The 22827-nt window shown below is 39.7% G+C and overlaps 4 protein-coding genes across 9 annotated transcripts in view; 2 read left to right on the top strand and 2 right to left on the bottom strand.

Annotated features, from left to right (window-relative positions):
- LOC111253637 (E3 ubiquitin-protein ligase MARCHF5-like) overlaps nucleotides 1-13564 on the top strand; it is a 40216-nt gene extending 26652 nt beyond the window's left edge. The window contains exon 6 of one of the 2 annotated variants that reach the window (XM_022813350.2): nucleotides 12254-13564. In XM_022813350.2, coding sequence (XP_022669085.1) covers nucleotides 12254-12412 — 159 coding nt within the window. In that variant the 3' untranslated portion in view covers nucleotides 12413-13564. Of the gene's footprint in view, nucleotides 1-6989; nucleotides 8286-12253 lie in introns of those variants that run through there. The other variant, XM_022813351.2, reaches the window with a different exon arrangement.
- On the bottom strand, nucleotides 1166-7398 carry LOC111253635 (T-cell immunomodulatory protein-like). 2 transcript variants are annotated; one of them, XM_022813347.2, is made up of 4 exons: nucleotides 7015-7398; nucleotides 6141-6302; nucleotides 4959-5941; nucleotides 1166-4719 (listed from the first exon to the last, which is right to left on the bottom strand). In XM_022813347.2, exons 1-4 carry the CDS (start codon nucleotides 7396-7398, stop codon nucleotides 4278-4280), a joined length of 1971 nt encoding a protein of 656 aa, XP_022669082.1. In that variant the 3' UTR covers nucleotides 1166-4277. The 2 variants fall into 2 exon arrangements, with proteins under 2 accessions (XP_022669082.1, XP_022669083.1); XM_022813348.2 differs by lacking the exon at nucleotides 7015-7398 and adding an exon at nucleotides 6759-6996.
- LOC147754450 (arginine-hydroxylase NDUFAF5, mitochondrial) lies at nucleotides 8429-9800 on the top strand. The gene is made up of 2 exons (XM_086974623.1): nucleotides 8429-8833; nucleotides 9041-9800. Exons 1-2 carry the CDS (start codon nucleotides 8477-8479, stop codon nucleotides 9680-9682), a joined length of 999 nt encoding a protein of 332 aa, XP_086830749.1. The 5' UTR covers nucleotides 8429-8476; the 3' UTR covers nucleotides 9683-9800.
- Nucleotides 13565-15977: 2413 nt separating the features above from the next.
- On the bottom strand, nucleotides 15978-22802 carry Doa (CDC like kinase darkener of apricot). Of its 4 annotated transcripts, none has more exons than XR_002675014.2 (2): nucleotides 22337-22802; nucleotides 15978-18106 (listed from the first exon to the last, which is right to left on the bottom strand). XR_002675014.2 is itself a non-coding variant. In XM_022815198.2 (2 exons), exon 2 carries the CDS (start codon nucleotides 21420-21422, stop codon nucleotides 20055-20057), a length of 1368 nt encoding a protein of 455 aa, XP_022670933.1. In that variant the 5' UTR covers nucleotides 21423-21473; nucleotides 22337-22679; the 3' UTR covers nucleotides 15978-20054. The 4 variants fall into 4 exon arrangements, 3 of the variants coding, with proteins under 3 accessions (XP_022670933.1, XP_022670932.1, XP_086830746.1); XM_022815198.2 differs by having other exon boundaries at nucleotides 15978-21473; nucleotides 22337-22679; XM_022815197.2 differs by having other exon boundaries at nucleotides 15978-21470; nucleotides 22337-22677.
- Nucleotides 22803-22827: the final 25 nt, after the last annotated feature.

Raw genomic sequence — 22827 nt, 5'->3', positions numbered from 1 at the left:
TCAAATCAGATTAGTCAACGATAGTAAAGCGTTTTTTCGACACTTTTTTACCCAGTAGCATATATTAATGTTTTCAAATAAGTATATGGAAAACAAAAAACAGAATCGTTATTTTTATATTTAAGCTAATGCTCATTAGCTTTGGTCAGTTTCTGGAGCCATAGATTACGTAATATTTTCATTGATTTTTTTCCACTACAGTGCTAAACTTCACAATGAGGTCAAATGTTAAAGACTACCGAAAGTCTGTGTATCTATTGTCATGGAAATATGATGTATTATTAGAAACAAAAGTCACTCTTCTAAATTGGACTAGCGGCATTAGCAAGCTCACATTCACTGCGTTTACCTAAAATTCTGTGCTGTAACGTCATCAGCGACAATAATCATTCGTTGCAACCAAGTAAAAATGTATTATAATACATTTTTCAGTATGATATGGAAATGATGATCACAATAATAGGGAAAGTTGTACTCAGCATTTTTAACGCGGCTTCATTTAGCTGAATATCGGTAAAATTATCCTTTTCTCGCTAATCCTTTACAGAAAGCATCGCAGATTTGTTATCATTTAAAAGTAACGTTTATGTAAAAATAAGGTCAGTGTTTCCGCTAAGTAAACCATTAAATTATGCATATATTTGTTCAAAGTTACGAACATATGTGGAAACACTAGTTGAATCAGCCTGCCGTACTTAGTGGTAATTATTCAGCAAAAGAATATTTTCTATGACGACGCTAAATGCCAGTCGGTTTTTGTCTCTAAAAAAAAGAGGTATCCGTCAACAAAATGTATTCCAGACTTATAAAAATTCTACCTTTGGCAACCGCAAGCAGTATTATATTCAACTGAGCGTATTTCCGGCTGGATACGGCGAAAACATTTTGATGAAGTCAGAAATTAGGTTTGCGTTCGAAGCACACCAAGCATGGATGCAATAGTATACAATGAGATGCGGCGTTAAGAACGTAATGAATGCGATTTTGCCCGAACAAATCAGCCGTATTATAGGTCTCTTAACAGAAGGATTTGTATGACAGAAGTATAACTACGTTGTTATTGGATCTCATTTTATAGATCATCAGTGATCGACAGCACGTATTCACGTACTCTACGTCTCCGAGCATGTATGCACAAACACGTTCTAAATGAAGACACCCGGGAAATGTTTCTGACAAAATTAGATATTTGTATTTGTTTATTTCTCATCATTTCATTGCCATCGCTATCAATATCTAATTTTTATAATTATATATTCAAGCGTGTACACGTTTGGTTGAGTCTTAACTCGTCACCTATAATTTTAGAATTTCTGAAACGTTATTTTGCCTTTATTTGCTGCATAAGTTCTTTATTTTTTAATTAGCATATAATTTCTCGTGATTTCATACTCAGTTTACATGTAACCATTTATCTACTACTTGGTCTTACTTTTTCTTTGCCTTAGAGTGACTGGCGCTTTCCATCTCTGCCTATATCCTTCGTAATGTAAGCTTTCATTTGAGCCACCACACAACCAGTCATCTCTCTCTGCTCACTACCTAGCCCTAAGGTACAATAATTAAAATATCATTAAATAGAAAATATCAACACATCCACTAGTCACTCAACACCTAACAACCCGTTTGATGCCTTTTCATCTTGTGGGTTTTGTTTAATAGGTAGCAGTATTTCATTATTGTGGCTTCATGACAGCATCAATCATCATTTTTCATTGTTTTATCATTTCCCGCATAATTATTATTTTTCGCATTTTTTATTATTGATTGCATTCGTATCCCTACAAGAATTATCAGTTGACCGTGCTTATGTTAAATATATCTTTTACTAGTAAGAATTATCACTTCCGTATAACAACGGACAACAAGCCAACTCGTATCCGCTTCACCCGCCAGCGAAACCTTTACGGTGTTTCGTACGGACGTCGTTGTCATCAGCATTGCTAAAATCACTGATGATCGTTATCGTTTTTCATTGTCTTTCTCTCTTCCCCGTTTTCACTTTCGTGCTCATTGTGCATACAAAATCATTTGCTGAATCATCGGTTGCAGACATAATGCAAGGAACAGTTTTAAACGTCGTCCCTTTATCTTGCAAGCATTTCAGACACGTCCCACAAACAAATTTAGAGGGGAGCTGTATGAAGTTTTGTATTCTTCCGAAAAAAGCAAGCAAAAGTTGCATGATGCTTTTTCCGATTATACGGGCGTAGCTTGCCATCAAAAGCTTATATATACATCTAAACCACCCTAGCTACCCACTGCTTACTGATTAAACGCGTTTGTTGTATCACGACGACGATCGACCCCGTCTCCCGAAGCGGCGTTTTAGAAATTGGAATATCTTCCGCCATCTTTTTAGAGAACTGCTAAATGAAGCCGTTATTGTCACGTCACCTAATGCCACAAACATCAGACAAGCACGCTTTAAGAAAAATCAGATGAATACACACTCATTTACATGCATTCAAGATCTAAACCGGCTAATAGCAATGACTTGCTAAAGTACAATGGCGGGGATAACGGAGCTGGAGTCATGCACAGATCGTCCTTTTGAATCACTTTTCGTCTTACTTTTATATTGAAGACTATTGTCTTTATCTCGTAAAGATAAAGATGCCAGTACTCGAGAGTACTGGCACACTCGATCTGCAATTACCTTTGGAATTTTTCCTGAACCTAAACAATGTCCTCGTTTTCCTTCGATAATTGGAGAAAATTAGGGAAAAAGAAAACTAGACGAACTCCCGATTTTCTTAAAACCATAAGTGGAAAATCATACCAGGAAAAGAACTGAAAGTGCAGGTTTTGGGCGCTCTAACACGGTTCCTCTCAGATATGTATGTAACGTTAGTCGTAATTTTCACGCTGAAGTTCAATTTAAGACGGTATATGTATATAGCAGTCTGATAGATACTGTGACGGTATCACGCGAGATGGCTCAAGCCGCGACCAAGCCGGAAGGTTCTGTCCAGCTAACAATACTACTAATAGTAGTAGTAATAGCAGTTGCGCATGTTATCAACTTGGCTACGTTACGTCAGTGTATTGAATCAACGTGACCTATGTAAATCGTTTGCTTTCTTAGTGATTTTGTTATTAATTAATGATGACATTGTTTTACTTGAAAAACGGACCACTCTGGATTCCACTCCTTTTATATGTATACATACTGGATGCGTTTAAAAACACCCGTCCTTGGCCACGTCCATTATACGCTCAAATTCATTTAACCCGCCGTGCAAATCTTCCACAAGCGATCGTCTAATGGGTGGCATTGTTTACCAAAATTACCTATTTATGCTAGTTTTATACATTAGTCAGTTGTTCATCGAACCCTCCCCCTCTCTATGGGCTGGGACGGGCTAAGGCTCAACATTCCTTCTCTCATACGCTTGGAATAGGCGGTCTTTTTTTCTATTAATAGAAGTTAATAAACGTTTTGTATTAGTTGGTTACAGTAGAAGATCGTTGTTTTAGAACTGACTAGACCCACACTAGCGAAAATTTGTATGAGAACGTACCACTGTCAAAACGCGTAGAAGACGTTATTCTTTTTAGGTCAGTTAAACGATTCAATGGAGCAAAAACCGTACAGCACATCATGACGTAAAAGGAAGCGTTGTTCATGAACACAAATTGATACAACTATTCCTTTTGATTATAAGAAGATTATATTGATTATAAAGAAAGGAAAAGGGAATGTCACGCAACAGAAAACAGCTAAATTGTCAACAATGTAACAGAAGAACGAGGCGGATTGTATAAAAATTGTTTTTATGAACAATGTTTTGGAGGTGCGTAGATAACTGTTCGGGCTTAACACCAGTACTTCTCATTCCAAATCACAAGCAGAAGAGCCAGTAGAAATGATTCGGTATGCTGCGCTTTGGTGTGCTTTACGTGTGACATCTACGTTGCACTAGCCTGTGCATGATAGGAATTAGGGGCTGAACGCAAGACCATAACTGCGTGCGAACCAATTCCGCGGGGCACAAGATGTTTACGAGACCAGCGTATCAGTAATCTGGATCGAACAAGTGCCCGACATTAAACCATCTTTCAGTAACGGATATTTGCTAGTTGGTTGGGGTCTGTAGTTTTTCAACACTGTCAATGAACTACTGCTATTTCTCATTATGATCCTTGATTCATGGTTGTCGTTTGTGGTGGGCATTTCCAGTGGTTGGGTGACAATTGTGCCCTAGTTAACGCTGCATTTGTTTTTACCCATCAACGCGTGCCAGTAACCGTGGCTGCATTTGTGGTCAGGCAGGTTACATTGCTTCAAAGTTGAATTTGTGGGCCTGTTGTTGCTTCTCAATTCGGTCAGCTTTTTTCTCCATGAGGTGCAGCACTAACACGATGATGAGGTTGACAAGAACAACACCGCACAGTGCTAGCCCAGTGTGAAGCATCTTGCGTGACGGCGTAATGAACAGCTTGTTTTGCCATAGGCTTGGCTCTTTAATTGGGTTCGGAATGACCAACATCTGCGAGTTAGGAATAATTTGCGTCCACTGATGGCTTTTGTTAAGGCCTGGCATTCGAATCTCTAACGATTCGACGAAATTCGGGGATTGTCCAATACCGAACAGGATATACGGTAACTGCAGTGAGCCGTGGCTGGTTTGGTAAAGCTGTGCTGCCGCCGAGCTGCGCATTTTTGCCTCAGAGTCTGTGATGGTGTACATTGCCAATGGGCCCGGCTGATTGTAACTAGAAAAGCAAAGTACAAGGAAAGATACAAGACGTTCAGGGAGTGTCGCTGAGGAGGTGCAAGTTGGCCGCGCTTGCATAAATACTAAATAGAAGCTATCAGAGAAGTCATTGTATATTTGCACGATTCTAATTGTCGTATACGCGTAGCTATAAAGGATACCATATAAGAGTAATAGTTACTTGCTGTTGCTACCGGAGCAAGCAGTTCATTATGGGAAATTGCTCCAATCACTTACCCGTATTCAATGGTGTCACCCTTGCCATCACAATGATCTTTACTGCAGAGTCCACTAACGATAATCACTTTGATAAAACATGCGTCCTTACTGTAGGCATTTTCTAGCGCCTTGATTGACCAGTTACCAAACTTGATATCGCCCTGGGTGACAAGCACGTCCATTTTTCCGTTCTCACGAATATCAAAAAACCCAAGGTTAGTAACCTGTTTCACCTGGCTGAAGTCTCCAGGGTACATATCGGTTTTGAAACTGCGATTAATTACGCAGAGGTCGCCTTTCCCGTCACATTTCTTATTTGTGAAGCTGATGAGTCCACGGCCGCTGTTATTAGACAAGTTCACAATCGCTGCGAAATCAGGGTAGCCGTCCTGATCGAAGTCGGCCGATTTCAATGACATCATAGCATTCACTTTGTCTGCGTAATCATTATCTTTCCAAAAGCTTTGATCTTTTAAATCAATTATCTTTTCCCACTTGCCGTGACTCGTCCAATCTTTCGTCGAATTGGGTAACCAAATGTATGCTTGATTGCAGCTAGGACTGCAAACCTGCACAACGTGGAGGAGTCTGCCAGATGAATCGATATCCACGAATACCGACTGACCCAATTTGTCTGATTTAAGACCAAGGGGATAAGGTCGTCTTGCCTTCTTGTAGACGTCATCTTTTTGCCAAATCCACACCTCGAAATGATCAAGAGTCGAAATGAGAATGTCCGCGTTCAGATCGCCGTCGACATCAACAAACGAATTAGAATGCGGTCGCACGACAGTTGGCAAGTCCGACAACGTGCGGAGTTCCTTCGTCGTGCAATGCGTCTCCTCCATAACTTTTCCGTATTTTGTCTTGTTTCGTTGGCATTCAATTATGTGCCGATGGCTGCTGTCGTTGAAGGACGTCAATATGTCTACGTAACGATTACCATTATAGTCCAACAACAAAGGCTCAACGTAGGCCTCAGTGAACCTCGTGACGTTCGCCTGAAAATGAACACGTAGCCCAGAAAACGCGGTGTATTACAGCCTAGCGAAATATCGTAAGATTCCTGGATAATCGAGCATATAATATAGTACCGAGATATAATATGGGTTACATTTGAATCGAAAATTGGTAATAGTATATAGAATAAAGATAAAAGATGAGCATGGAAACTTTCTTCCTAAGAGTATTGACACACACATAAAGGGATTTATCTGTGGCGTAGTCTCCAGTGCCCCAATGTATCGTGATTGTTTTCGTTTCATATGAGTACAGAAGCACATCTTGAACGTTGTCTCCGTTCAGATCGGCGGGCATCACTGAATCGATCTTATCTGGAAAGTCTCTGATAAGAGTTTTGCGCTGGAAACAAAAAATTCAGAATAAATGTGCGTTTATCCAGGCGAAATTAGCCTGTAATATTTTCGATGGTACAATAAACCACTGAGGTGGACCTTAAGAATATCAAAGACATACAGGACATTATTTGCAGAAACTATGCAAAGATTTTCAGAAGCTTTTGCTGATATGCAGACATAAAACAATAAGTGATTTTTATTGTATGATCTTTATTGATATACTTTAGTTTGTAGTGACTAGTGTATTGTACTTAGTATGATTAACTAAATCAATTTCGGTGAACTTAAGTTAGTTTCTTAGGTCTTTATGAAGCAGCAGTCGATTCCATTGTCACTAGCTCTTAAACGAGTGATGAGTTCAATTGCTCTGAGATTAGGCTGGCCAGAATAATTCTTTCAGCGACGCTATCTATAAGAAGCAATTATTACTACGGCAGAGTTCCATATGGGTGTTGCCTACCATCCGCATTTGAGAAGAATAGCACACAGTATGTTCGCAATGCTAATTGAATGATTCATCTTCACAAACATCGTTAAAAGTGCAACCGTCGTACATACTCGTTTCAAATTAAATTGCCTCGATCTGTCGTATCGAGGCAATTTAATTTACGCAAGCTGACAGGGAAGCGATTTCATAGTTGCTCATTCTAACCACGTACAACCTTTAACTGGCACCCCTTTTGCGTACTAGAATTACAGTACTACCAATAACGCACTTCAAATTTCTCCTCGCCGAATCTCGGATTCTGTGCCTGATTAAGATCGACCTGATGGAATCCACCGTCAGAATCTTTCGACGCAATAAGCACGAACACATCAATCGCCTTGTCACTGTTAAAATCCGCAAATGCAGCAAGGTAGCCTGACTGGCTTTCTAACACCGCTTCACTAACGTCAAGGAAGTGATCCTCGGCCCCCCAGCATAACGGAAATATGATCAGCATCAACAGGGCAATGCTGGGACTCGGCCCCGTCATTTTTTTCACACGTAATCTGCCGGCAATTGCTTTTGACCAGCAGAAAGGACACTTCGAACAATGATGGCCTAAGCAGCATGCGTTTGCTAGTGGCTTTTCTGGATCTGCCAACCCCATTGCCATACTTGTTGGCCAATAGAGGTGTCTTCACCCATAGGTTACGGAGAGGCTCGCTGTGTGTGGCGTTGCTACTGCGGGTTGTGATTTATGATTGAACTACTGCGGAGCGATCTGGTTGTGATATGGTGTAACGCGGTCGTCGGACTGGCTCAGTAGTTAGCTGTGCGCTGAGCGACAAGATTACAGCGGATAATAACAAAAGACCTGTAGTGTTAACTTCTAGTTATGAATTCATGCTTTCAAACGACCATACGATGGTTTAATGCTTGAACAATTAGAACTGTACTAGTTGCACTAATCGTGTACTCAAAAAAAGGCTATAATAAAAAAGCGGATCATCTTTACCGAACTGTGTGTAGACAAAATCGCCTCGTGTGTATTAAAAACAATTGTTTGGATGGATCTAGTTTTCAACTAGCGCCTTAGTTACACGTCAGATTTTAGCGTGACGGTGCGAGGGATGTGCTCGATCAGCTGTTTGCACATTGGCATTGAATGTGCGTCTATACTGGTCAAATCTTTTTATTGATGTGCGATGAATTTATGGTATGGTTTTTTTGAGCGACCGTCAGCAGTAATGCCGCGGGTGCTTGGATAAAAATACAGAACCATCTCATTACATTCACAAGAAGACAGCCAGCCAAGCAATCCTTGTTGCTATGTGGTGACCTGTGTGGAGTCACTGACTCAATGACGCATACGCGCGTTGAATGAATTTTTTAGCAAGTCGAAAGTGTTTACCGATCGATTTGGCTAGTTTGATTCTCACCGAAATAAAGTTCGTCATTCGTCGATGTCGTAACATAAGAGAAATCAAATTACTCTCGAGTAACCTAAAAGTATCTAACACTGTAAGTTAGAGGTGTCGTGCAATTCTTGCTGAACTTTAAATATGATAAAAAGACACGTCCAAAGATTTACGAATTTACAGGAATTAAAACCAAACCCGTTGTCAACCGAAATTCCGAAAAGAATTGAAGCACACAAAATCCAGTGTCAATCCAATTATTAGCGTTGAAACGCTTAAGCAAATTTCGCGGGGGAAGGTGGTATCCTGAAACAGACTTTAAAAAGCTGGATCATGTTATCCGCTTACCGTGTAGCTTGTCGACAGCTAGCTACGTCGGTAACTACTTCGAATCCTCAACAAAAGTTCGGGGTGATGAATGTCTTTGATAGAAGTGCAAAACAAAGACATCGCGAAATGTGGGTGGCCAACCCTGAAGCTGAAAAGTATGATTATCTACGCGAAGAAGTTGGCTACCGGAACTCTGATCGATTATTTGACATCAAACGTAAACTCAATGTAATAGTGGAGTTGGGCTGCGGTAGGGGTTACATTGCACAGCATCTTATGGAAAACGTTGCTGATGAGTATATCCTATGCGACATGTCGCAAAAAATTGTAGCGGCAGCACGAGGTAACGACCGTCTTAAGGTATGTAGGACTGCATTCTGTCAACACTATTTCATTCACATGGATATATATTATATACAATCATAAGAAGCCTTAGTTTTAGTAGGCTCTTACCCATTTTCATAATATATTCTTTATGACATAAGCAGATGTTTCCTGCTCATTCAGCGTTTACGTATTGCAGAAGTAAACAAGAAATGAAAGCTTAATAACAGAACAAATTTCTAGGTGAGTCGGCGTGTTGTAGACGAGGAGCAACCACTACCTTTTGCCAGTAATTCTGTTGATGCGGTGGTATCAAGCCTAAGTTTGCATTGGGTTAATAATTTACCCGGGCTTTTCCGTAGCGTATACGACGTACTTAAGCCAGATGGCGTCTTTCTTGGAAGCTTGTGCGGGAACGACACTCTGTTTGAGTTACGGAGTGCCCTCCAAGTAGCGGAAACAGAACTCGAAGGCGGGTTTGGCATTCATGTTTCGCCGTTTATCGAACCCACGGATCTAGGCGGTCTTCTGCGAAACGCTGGGTACAGAATGCTCACCCTTGATTCTGATAGCATTGTTGTCGGCTATCCCGGATTGCGTGAGCTGATGGCAGATCTCAAAGGAATGGCAGAGAATAACTGCGTGTGGAAACGAAAGACGCACTTGCATCGGCGAACGCAGAAGTTAGCTGAGGCAAAATACAAAGAGATGTATGGAAACGAGAAAGGCAATATTCAGGCAACATTTCACATTTTATCGTTCATAGGGTGGAAACCCCATGAGAGTCAGCCAAAGCCCGCAAAGAGGGGCAGTGCAACAATGTCGCTGAAGGATCTTGACAAGTTGAAAGAAGAATTTCCGGAGAAAAACTCTCAGCAAGTATAAAGTCGTTTAGTTGATAGCAAACAGTGACCGTGTATGGATGATGATTATTATCAAATGAATTGTAAATCCAAGTTAGAAATATAACAGAAAATAAATGTAGTTAAAAAGTTGACAACAACGGTGTTATCTCGTGGCCAGTGAGTGGCTTGTCAGCCTTTATGTATGGAAATGGTGAAAGTGTTTTCTAGATAACCACTAAAACGTCTGCGCGTCCACTATGTTTTCCTATTAAGGATGCGTGCTCACCATTATGTAGCAGTATTATTGTGATGAAGTTCAACTGATTACTACGGTATTCCCTAGATGAATTGCTCAATTCGCTAAGGTAATAATTTCAGGTGTAGTTGTCATCACTAGTTTGGTAAGTTGTGTTTCGTAGGCTCCAAAGGACTTCGATGGGATAATTTATATGTAAAAATAGTATTTTAGCTTATTGATTTGGAAAAGCTATGGTGATCTCAGTTGAAGTGATCTCAAAACAATCACGTTTTATTCGTAGCTTAACTGGGCTTTACTAAGTTAGCTTATGTGCAAAGTCGTGTTTGCTATAAAGAAACATAATGCTGTACGTCCAAACAATGCACTTTAACAGTGATTTCAAAATTCGTGTTATTGTACGTATATTTAGTCAGTACAATTGATTTGTAATTGCATACTTCATTATGTGAGGCTTCTGCGAATCGGCCGAGAAACTGCGCCTTGTGTGATAGCCATGTGGTTAAGCAAAGCCAGTTGGCGAGATGAATCAACCAGAACAAAAAAATTAATAAACCAGTGAAGTCTTTCGTGCATAGCCACAGCTGCCGAGCAAAAGATTAGTCGAGAAGAACTTTAAGATCTTAAAATTCGAATTAAAGACTCAGCGTTTTAACGTATCTATGAAGTCCTTCGATAGATCTACGTGGGGCATTTTTAAGTGTAATCGAAATTGCACTTGTGAACAAATGCAATCTCTATTCCCTGAGTTTATCGATGAACTCAGAGAACAAAAATTCAGAAACTCATTCTAAGTTTTGTACTCTATCGTAGAGTACAAAACGTATTCTCATCGTTGTACCTGTCCGAGGTTAATGGTTCCTAATGCTCAGTGTGTTAGTTTTTTAGGCAATGCTTCTTAGTTAATAGTGCTTTTATTCTTTGTTATCATTAAGGAGTTTTTAATACAAATTATTTAAATTTTTAATAAATAGTATAAATAAGCACCTGCTTATTTAGCAAGTAACGCATGTAGAACATATACAGGCAATGCTTTTATAGCGAAAAGTACTTGCCGTAACTGCCTGTAGATAGAAGTGTGCTATAGTTTTAGGCGCACATTTGTATCCTTTTTTTGCAGTTCGTACGTAATAATTATCGTGCTAATGAGTCAGCTGTAACAACTCGTCCATGTTTGACGTTATAATCGTTAGCTTGAGCTCACTTCAAAATATTGCTCAGGCAGTCGATACAATAAAGTCGCGACGTTATTTGTAGGTATAGGCCAAAGCCCATGCGGATCCGCAGGTGACGTGAAAACGTGCGTCGGCGGGGAGAAACAAGGGCAATAGATAGTGTCAGGGAATTCTATAATTTCCTATGTGCTGCCTCATTCCATCAAGTGAGATGGCGGGGCAAAGTCTTTTCCAAATCTTTTCCAGGCAATCACCATTTATAAATATAAACTTATATTGACTGTTAGAGCGAAAGCGGAGTACAACCGTGTAACCTAGTCACTCAGAAGCGTTCAGACTGCCTTCCTTGGGCAGCTACCGTTGCGGTTCGACGTTTGCAAAGAGGGCCAATCGTTTATGGCTGGTGTTTGATATGTGAACTACACGCGTGACCTTGACTAGCTGATTACTTTTCGGAAGAAAACAATACCGGGTGGTTCTAGCAAATAAGGCATCATTCGAAACTTGTGTTTTCACTTCATAAAAAAATTGTTCACACCATAAAAGGGTGGAGAGATATATGTTATCTTGTGATACATCTTTTTGCAGTGTTTTACTGTCATTGATAGCATTTTTTAGAAAAAGTGTGATCAATAAACAAGCATCGTGTTGGGAATAATAAGCATTATATAACTGTTGGGATTTGCATTTGGAACCTGTTATCTATAGAGTCAGCGGAAAAGTTCACAGAAGCGTGTATGTAGGACTACATATTTGAAAATGTAAAGCTGTATTTTCAAACAGATGGTTGGCCATGTATAGATTGGTATAGACATATCGTGGAGTTGGAGAAAAAGCAGAAATCCTCTCGAAATTTCAGTTCCAGAAACGTAAAACCGCGATCAACAATATCCAAAATCGAAGGCAAGGCATATACGTCGGGTATAAATATTTATACAAAAATACATAAACAGGTATCACTAACGAGCGCTAATTTGACTTTTAAACGAGCCTGATTAGCAGTTCTTATTAGATTTTTGTATATCAATAACGTATGAGACTTATCGTTAGCGTAATACGGCTATTGTTTAGAAGATGATTGGAAGGAACTACTACTTTTGGTAACGTCGCGGTAATATTAAAAAGCATTACTAACGTCCTAATTTATTTCGGTTTCCCGTTGCTTTTTTACTACATTTAGGGTGGTCTTGCGTTCATCCTGACCAAGGGAGCTGTGAAAATCTATCTGAAACGACAACAATACATGCGACAGCTGCGCAGGCGAGTTTTCAACTTCGGCGAAGCATGCGTAGAACTCGATGAAGACGACATCAATTCTCTTGGCAACGATTCGAATTAGAAAACGATTGCGGCGGAAACGTGAGGATACAGAACATTAGTCACTGCTAATAAAAACAGTAACAAATGTTGGCGTCGATCAAACGTCGTACTCAGTGGACGGCAGTTATCTCGAAGCATTAAACATACGCGGTCGGCCACAATTTGCTTCTTGGTCCCTTGGGGAAAATTGGTGCTCCTTAAACTGACTCTGCATTGCTTCAGATCACCTGAGAATGATCGTCGGTACTAGCGTTTTCATGGTAGTTTACTGACTGACACCGACACGGCCAAATAATTATGCTAGAAAACTATCGATCTAGTGGATTATATAACCCGTTATACCGAGTGGGGGCATTCAACTGTCCCCAGATCTTCTCCTAGTAGCTCACAGTAATACACTAATAAAAATATGATGTTCGTGATGAAACCATTATTATATACATAATATAACCCTAGACGGCTTGTGACATCAGTCTAAGAAATGGCCTAGCAAGAAAAAAAGCTATTGAAATACAAAGGGAAGCAAACGAGATCCGACGAAATACAAGATGCCGGTTTCTGGATGATAGTTGGAAACGAAAAACAGCTGAGAAAAAAATGACGGTTTTTTCTGACGTTCTTATATTCTTGGAGTGACGTAAACAAACATAGATGAAAAACAAAACGAGGAATCGGTTGTTAGCGAAAAAGCGAAAAGCGAATGCAGACAAGTAGTTCAGTCGTTGGATAAGTTAATTTTCGAAGTTCAAACGAACGCAAACATAGGTGTAATGTCTGCTTGTTGTCCAATGACCTGTTGTTGAGTATCGCATATGAACGATGAGATCGTTGACACCTGCGTGGTATCGCGGTGCAACTTTTATCATTGTAGTGATCAATAATTTTGTGCACTCTTTTTGCTTTATCTTTTATTCATATTTTAGGGAAGCGCCGGTTGTAAATTTTTTGCGAGTGCGTTTCTTCTAGCGCTTATTACTTTGACGGTGAAGTACCTTTAGGGAAACAGGTGTATAATGTGTTACGTTACAGCATATAAAAATCAGAAAACGCATCAGCTTTGTCCGAAGTATTACCAAATCGATGTAATATTATTCGTAAAATGTTTTTGTTTGTGTATGTTGATCACGATAATGTACCAATTCGAATAAATAATTTTTCCTGAATAAACGTTGACCGTGTGTTCTTGGGTGAATGCTTTAATTATTGAAGGCCATACGAACGTGCCGAACGATAAGCGTTAACTATCGCGAACTAAATTCATTAGACTAGAGTATATAGAGAGATGTACATTAAGCGAAGCTGAAAAATACAGTTGCGGTGCATTAGCAGTCAGTTTTTTTGGCAAGTGGGCTATATTCCAGACTGTGCTTCGAATAATTTAAATTTAAGTTAAGTTAAGCCGTCCAATGTCGTGTTTTACAAAAGCAAAGACATGCTTTACAGTTGTTGCGAGCTATTGTTGGCCTCCGAACATATACCTGTGCTCTATTTTTATCAACAACGCAGTGCCTTGTATTTCCATGAAGCTTGTCACATTTGCTTTCTAACACTGGTTACCTTATGCATAAATTTATCCGATTTATCGCAACGAAAATGTACTTTACGTAAACGTGTTTACGCATTCATTTCGTCGAGTTAAAGTAAACTATTCCAATTTTAAAAAGATTTACAAATGTAAGGAACTGGCTCGTGCTTCATACCGTATCTCTTGCTCTCTGAATTAAGAAGCTTGCTTCAATTACTTTGAAAACTGGTAACGGATTGCAATTTTTTGCATATACCATTAAATTTAAACGAGGGAAAACATTTCGTCGAATTAATTCATACGCTCGCGACGGCAAAAATCTGATTTCGCTTACGCATAATTTCAAGCGCCTCAACTCCACTTCGGATTTAAGAATGGACAATATTTTTTCATTTTCTTTAGTATGAAAATTGACATCTATAATTGTTCATATAATCTGTTGTCTTCATTGCTTAGCCAGTCTTAGTTTTGATTTAAAGAAAATATATTTTTTTAGATTTTTTTTTAATTTTAGAAAGAATTTAGAATCTTCTAGCGTAATTTGTAACAATTCTGTTGCAGCTGATTTTGTTTGTAACTAATCGAATGCGCACGCATTGTGTTGTTTTATTGTTGAAGTAATATCATTACCATGTAACAGACATATAAGACGACCATGTTCGACCTCAGTTACTCCACAAACTCCATGACACGTATATGCATCGCTGAAATATTTTCACTCTTCTTTTAACTTGGATCCTAATATATCTATTCCCTGTGGCTAAACCATTGACATACTTGATCAAAGGGCGCTGGTTAAAGCCCATCGATGACACACATTCATGACAAACGTTGGGGCATTAATTTTTATTATTTTTTAGGATATTCTTATTTTTTCTATATTGTAGGATATTTTAATTATTTATATTTAATTATATATAAGAAAAAGAATCTTATGTTCTAATAGTTTGTTCAGATTGCATTGGTAATGTGGTTCTAAAACTTACGTAATAGATTTATCCTAAATATCTTTAATTATACTCACCACGTTGTTATTATTAGTACTAAGGTTTATAGGAAAGACTCAAATTGGTGGTTTCGGTAGGAAGACGTACATCAATACGTCAACTTTATCGTTTCATTCGTGGTACCTTTTGGTACAGAGTTTGGGGATTGTCAAATAACATATTAAAGCGAAATTGAAAACCAATGAAAATAGAACTACTAAGAGGTGTACATGAGAGTCTTTTGAGTTTAAACAATAGTCTTCTCAAATAAATGTTCTTGAATAAATAAACGTTTAGTTTGGCGATAATTATCTGGCTGAACATTGTGAAGTAATTAACGTTTTAAATAAACTACAATTTCTTCTTGTATGACCAAGATACCTTAATGAACCGGCAGCGCGGATTTTCACCAGCTGCTGATCTCACCTTTATTTCAGCGAAGGCTTCACCGACGAAGGCCTTACCAAAGCAGACGAAAAACTACCCGCTAAATGCGGAAAGCACCACGATTATCACGGCACTGCACGGCACATCATTGGGATTTCCTATTTGAGCAATATGTCGTTGAATGTCTAGTATCCATAATTTTGAACAGGACTAAAGTTCGATTTTACTCAATGAAATTTGCCCACCGTGGCAAAAAGCTAGTACTAGATGACGAGAAATTCTAAACCAATTCTCTGAACATTCGTAGAAACGATGTTTCTCTATGCATATCGTTGATCCTGAATTTTGAAGTATAAACTAAAATATCCTAGCACGCATCACCACGGATCTGACGTGAAAATTCGAAAATTTGGAATAGCTTACCTTCAGTTAATTTTTTTAAAGTGATCTCGCAAATTTTAATATAAAGTGGTACATTTTATGATCTATAAGCTTTTGAATGAGAGAAGCATCTCGGTGCATTCTGGAAACAGTTTTGTTTTAGACTATAAAGTGTTCAATTAATGTAAGGTCTTAATTCGCATATCATTTTTTATTTAACAACAACGAAACATGAGCACAACCATATACGAATAACTGGTAGACACACTGAATTCAAACGTGTTAAAAAATAAAAACTTACCAGATTGTAAAGTACAATGAATTTATTATTTCTGCCATACTCACCATAATCTGTCTGACACCCCCAGCCTAGCTGATATTAAGAAGTGCTGATAATATTACATTTATAGTACAATTCCAGCTTCCGTTTTCATCGTTTGCTTGTCGTGGTCCTACACTAAGGGCACGTGCCTTTCAATCCATTTCACTATGGCAATTTTTTATGCGTCGAGTAAAACTTATCTTATAAAATTTTACCAGATCTTCACCATGATGTTATCCACAGCTTACTATTATAACGCTCTGATGTCCTAAATTTATATCACCCATTATTGGTGTAATACTATTCGCTGTGAAGACGAGCCAAATATCCAAAACTACTGGTCTGTGTCGTTTGCGTACTTCATGGTACCAATACATAATGCACACCGCAAAGGCCAACATCGATCGATCGCTGTCATTGCGATAAATTCAGAAGATAAAATGACTGATAACGTTTAAAATATCATTGTCGATCAGATGTCCCCTCTGCTTCGCTTCGTTGTAAAATCAGACCCTTTATCGTATTGCATTTTTATACACAAAATTCGGCAGCAATAGCACTTTTGGCTAGCTAGTTTTTCACGATACAGGGTATGTGTGTGAAAGTAGTAGTTGTGGTGTCCAACGATTGAGTACAAATAACTATATTAACAATAATAATAGTGGTGGTGCCAAAAAAAATGTCTGATTGAAGACATAGCGATGCAACAACCAACACATGTCTATTTCTATCACGTCAACCTTAAAATAGCCAGTCTTACGTCTCATGATCAATAGTGGCAACTATTTTTGTTATATAGTTTGTTATATATAGGAGTGCACACACTATTTATTCGTGCTGGTAAAGATTTAACTTGCCGCAGGGATGTTTCCTTAGCATATTTCTACCAATTATTTCTTTCAGCCCAAATGGCATGTTTGGAAATTTTTTTTAGTTTTGAGAAATAGGTTCATCTGAGTAGTCGTGCCTTATGACTTGTGAAACAATAACTACGCACTCCTTACACTATGAATGCATAAATATATCAAATGGAAAGCGTTTTAAACGAGATACCTTCGACAGGCTTTGCACGAAAGGCGAACTTCAGCCATTAATACAATTATACTGCCTGTTCGCAAAAAACTTAGGACATTTCGAATGACTCTACTGAAATACAAATTCGAGACAAAAAATTCGCCAGCGGTTAACACCGATTTTTCGGTTAAGTTCGCGGTGACAGGCCTATTCGCAAGAGATTATTCTATTTAATCACAATAGTGATAAAGGTCCGATTTTGTTATGCATAAGTAAACTGCCAAGCGAATCTGTCCCTTTAACCCAAATGGCGTCGACGCAGAAAACGCCAAAGCACATTCTATTTAGCAAGAGCCCTAATATGCTTTATTTTAAAGCAAAGTGTCTTTATATACACACTTATATTACAATTGATGATATCATGTACTTCCACTAACACTATCCTGATCAAAATTTACAAGCTACATGTTCACACGCCCATCCATACACACAGGGACCCGCCCACATAGGTCAATGGCAGGGGGTTAATGATATTGATAACAGCGATCACATTTAAGGCCATTCTACTTAATAAACATAATTGTCTATGTGTGCCTATTACCTAAACAAATGTCGTATGTTAGAACATAGTGATAAAATGGGCTTAGTTTAAATTGATATTGTTTACTATTCTGGCAATGTCTGTGCAACAAAGCTCATTTGTAAATTAATGACGCAATTTTCGTAACTTTCGAAATATTTGTTTTACGTTGTTAAATATTTTTTCTCTTTCTCACTTTTCGGGATTTTTTCGTATTTTTAAAGCGCAAATAAAGAGTAAAAATCTACCACTTATATTATTGAACGTCTATGTTTATATCGTATGTATGTCTTTGATTACGTTATGAAGAATGCATAATCTATAAAACAAACCTACCCAAAGTTCGCCTATTTCATGTAACAATATGAGTAAGGTGAGCGTGAGTGTATGTGTGTTTACATGTATACGCATATAGGCGTGAATAATAGGTGGATTAGTGACTGAATGATTTATGAGTGTTCACCGAGGAACGCGCGGACCTGGACTTTTCGCGTATTCCCCCCCGCGCCGCCTGATTTCTGAAAGAATCGCAAGTCATAAAATGCTAATTCTCTCCTAAATTCAAATGATTTTTAATATATTTTTCATAATTCACTTTCTATTTGTATACATAACATACAACGTTATTGCCACAATTATTGAACAATGCTCATTAACAGAACATCGGCTTGTCAGCATCGAGAATAATTCTACGTATCAATGTTATCATAAGTAATTTCTCCTAAATTTGCTTGCAACTCGATCATTTTTTGTTTACAAAGTTCGTAGCTGATAATGTATAGTTAATTTCGTTGATTTCTTGGTCCGCGACTGGTTTTCATTACCTGAAAATTCACACTTGCAAATAATAGACCCGATACACCGACTGTCGACACCTCGTTGGACACCCACTTTTTCATCTCTCATTGCTAATTATCGTTAGAATAATACTAATGATGCAATTGCGAACTCATATATAGTTGTATTTACAACATTGAGATGTGTCGGCGGTTACACGAGAGGCCATACGAATCTTCGCTAACAATAGATTTCGTTGAAGATATCTTTTTTCCCCGTTTTCCTAATACGAAACCTTGTTTTTCTAATGTTCAACTTTTTTCTCAGTTGTCTTGCTTTTCTACTGGTAGCGCTACTAACCAACTCATGGCACAACCTCTAAAAGGATGATTCTCTCAAAAAAGGTGTATTAGATTCCCTTTTGTTAACTTAATGTTCTTAAGTCTATACTAATACAACCACTTCCATTCTGTATTTTTGTGGTTAGTTCAATAATAGGTACTCCGCCGCTCACATCTGTTCGTAGGTATAATAGCCCTCTCCAAAGAGGTACACGCTTCCCGGGTACCATCTCAGCTAGATAGTATATCTATACTATATTTGCTGCCCGAATTCTAATACGTACACCCACTAGTGTTGTTTCCTCTGCCGAATGTACAGCCGAAATTACTACTAGCATATACGACGATACGGATATCGCGTTACGGCTACCCTCAACAATGTTCATCACACAGGCTAATTTGTCATCGTTCGATAAATCACTAAAGATTCTGTAGAAAAAGCTTCTTAGGCTGATCAGCATTTAGTAACAGCGCATTAGCGTTCGTTTTGTCGTCGCTAGACAAGTCCCCTCTGTAACCTATCAACATTCTATTACGTCTTGCTATTCCTCTTCCCATAGAGGTCCGTTTCCACTTAATAACCCTCCCCCGCCCTTCAATGGAACTGAGTTTCATAAATGAATGACGAATAAAGCAATTAGTTTTTAAGAGTTAACGAAGAAAATTTTCGTCAAAAAGAATGCTCAAAATATCTGTAGTAATTTTAATTATTGTAACTATAGGAGGTCGAATTGAAAAACTACGTGCACGACTTAGAATGACAACTGACAATCATTATACCTCGGTAATAGTCATGAAAAAAACAGCTACGCACATACGTTAGGAAGAGTCCAGAAAAACAATCGAGTCTAGGGCGAGTTACTGAAAAGGGAGCATTTGTTCAGCGCCAATAAATACCAACAACTTTAGGACCTAGTCTGTTCTCTGCTTTGCCTATTCAGTTTGTTTTAAATTAGTTTATTAATCTTAATAACCAGACATGTTCTATTAAGGGAGTCCCCCATTACAAATACATGCGCCGGACGAACGCCTATCACGGGTGTGTGCATAGCAGCGATCTATACTATTTTACTTGTTGTTTGGCTTCTTTCACGACCTGCTAGTGCATAATGATCGATCATTATTGTTGTCATCACTGTGTTAACTTATTTGCTAGAAAAAAAATTACGGATAGTTGTCGTGGGCACAGTTGCTTCTACGAAAGCAGCGGATCCCGCAACGGTGATGCTTGTACGATCTGGCACAGATCGTACGTTCGCCTTTTTGCGGCTCTAAACATAAAAATCGGAAATCTTTTAAGGTAAACGTGTCAATAGATAAACCAAATGGGAAGTGGAGTAAGCAACAATCATCTGGAAAGACTTCTCCGCCGTTTGCTCGCACGCCCTTGGCTCGAGGAACGTCGAGCGCTACTGCAGTCCCGAATCGCCGCCGAGTCTTCATCGGCTGAACGTTTCGAACCACCACTACCCGTGCCGATGCCGCAGCTACCGTGAATTCGGTAACGATTGTCAAGTGCTTCGAAAAACGGATGGTCAAGGGCTCGTCTCAGTGACAGCCGCTCCTTCGGATCATAAGCAAGCATTTTGCGGATGAGGTCGAACAGGTCACGAACCTCTTCATCACCGGTGGTTGCGTACCGATGCAAAGGTTTACAATGATTTCGTACATAACGGCCCGCAGACGACTTCTCGTCCCAGTCTAACCGTCCGTGGTAGAAATACTTGGTCTTAGTTCGTTTCGACATCTTCGACGGTATCGGACCGAGAATACGTTCCATCATGGCCAGGTGTTCACGGTTATCATGCGTCTGAAAAAGTGTTATGCCTAAATACAGCTCGAAAAGAATGCAGCCAATCGACCAGATATCACACGATTGATTCCAGCCCAACTCGAGGATGACCTCAGGCGCCCGATAGTGGCGCGTTGAAACAATCGTCGAATGGTGTTCATGGTCGAAAGTTGCCGAACCGAAGTCAATTAGCTTAATCGATGTATCTCGTACACGGCGCGTCTCACGCTTTTTCCTTTCGTTGTATAGAACGTCAAAATCGGAACGGACGAAGAGGATATTCTCCGGCTTTAGGTCAGTATGCGTCAGCTTATTGCGATGTAGATGTAAAACGGACAGAATCAGTTGGTAACCGATATGGCGAACCTGTTCCAGTGGGTAGGGATGGTAGTTATTATCCTTGAGAAAGTCGAATACGGAGAGGCCTAGCATCTCGAACGCGATGCACATGTGTCCATGATAGTTGAACCAGTCGAGCATACGAACGCAGAGCTTCTGGCCAATCGCGTCGTCCTGACGGTTAAGCGTCTCCAGTACGTTGATCTCGAGCTTAGCGGCGTCCCGATATTTGTCGACGTTCTTGATAATCTTCAGGGCGAGCTTTTCTTTTGTTTGCTCGTCGAATACCTGTACGACCTTACCGAAGGTTCCTTCACCGAGCGTGGCCAAGATTGTGTAGCGTTTCCGGATGACATCGCCGACGTGGTAGATCAGATGTCCATCGCTGTCGTCCTGGATCGGAGTCCGGCTGAGCGGTGAACGAGATCGCGATCTGGACCGGGAACGCGAACGGTCACCCTTACTGCTACCCGCCCTGTGATCAGCGAACTGGCGTGAACGCTCCCTGCACCGTCGTTTCCGTCGGTAGGACGCTGAAGAAGACCTTCTCCGCCGATGACTCGAGCTCTTTGATGAGTGCGTCATTATGGGATGGACCAGCGACCAGGGCCGGCGATCGATCACTCAAACAAACTGCTGAGAAATGTTTCAAAGTTACCTCTAAGGTATCATTACCGCCTCGCACGCTTCGTGTGAGAACAGTCAACCTCAAACTAACACATTTCCTTCCCTTTGGTTGGTTTTGGTGACGTGGTTGATGTGTTTTTTGTAGCAGGTGTTCGTGTAGGATTTGTCTTCTGGGTTGTTTGTCTGTGTGTTGCTTGTTTTGCCTAACTTGACAGTCAGTAGAAAATTAATATTTCAAAACCACCCTCTGTATACAACTCGCCCTGTGCAACTAGACTGTACAATCGGATAATACAATTTCGTGTGTGTATAGTCGTGTCAATACTAACCCATATATTATCGTTGTCGGCAACGCCGAGTCAACGATGGTGATATGACAACCATTGTCTTCTTGCTCTTGACTAGGGTGATCATCATGATCACCGCTATATATTGTAAATTATATTATTGTTTTGTAAAATATAGATCGATTTTTTTGAATTGCGAGACGATGCAGAGCGACCACATTCGTCTCACAGGTCTGCATCTGATACAATCGAACGTGGTCCACAGCAGATTAAATCTTCTCAACTCATATATATATATATATTACACAGCGGGAATACAATTACATAGTGCATATAACATGCACATCACGTCTATATATCTACCTATATCTAAACTCAAAACATATGAAAAGCAGACAATACACAAAATGAGTGTTATCCAACTATATACCTGCCTGTTAGAACTGGTACGGCCACATCGGACTATCCCCTTTTAAGGCCTATACATAGCCGAGCCATCTTGCCATTGACTGGGTGCGAATCAAACCAGTCATATATATAGTTTAGATAGATGCTGAACAAAAACAATGACATACAGACTCTCACCTACGAAACTTCGAGAATGGCGTCTCCACTAGGATCGTGTTGGCGCCCGGCGGCTCCACGGTTCCGTGACAAGCACCTGCAGGACAGTCGACTGCGTTGGAAAGCGCTTCTGCGATTACGACTGACGAGCCAACTGCTCGATAACTAATAGATTGCAACGGGCCAAAATGAGCGTCACCAGACGTTACGGGACAATGATGCAGCACAGCAATACTGGCACCCCTACAACAGCAGCCGTAGCAGCAGTCGGTAGGTCGCTCGGTCGTATCAAACTGTGCTCGCAGCAGCCGCATCTGCTGCTACACTAAACTTACGACAGCCTGAGCTCTTCTAGAAGCAGCGGAAGTTGACGTGAAGATTGGCGTGCTAAAATTGCGCGGGAAAATTCAAAATCGCTTATGAGCTCACAGTTTAAAGAAGCTTTTCGGAGCCAAGCGGACTAAGTGCATTAATAGCAAAACAAATGAATAGCGTTGGCATGTTTTTGTGGA

Source organism: Varroa destructor, unplaced genomic scaffold (genome assembly GCF_002443255.2).
Source record: "Varroa destructor unplaced genomic scaffold, Vdes_3.0 BEIS01000007.1, whole genome shotgun sequence".
Taxonomy (NCBI): Eukaryota; Metazoa; Arthropoda; class Arachnida; order Mesostigmata; family Varroidae; genus Varroa; species Varroa destructor.
This window is presented reverse-complemented; position numbering and strand designations above follow the sequence as displayed.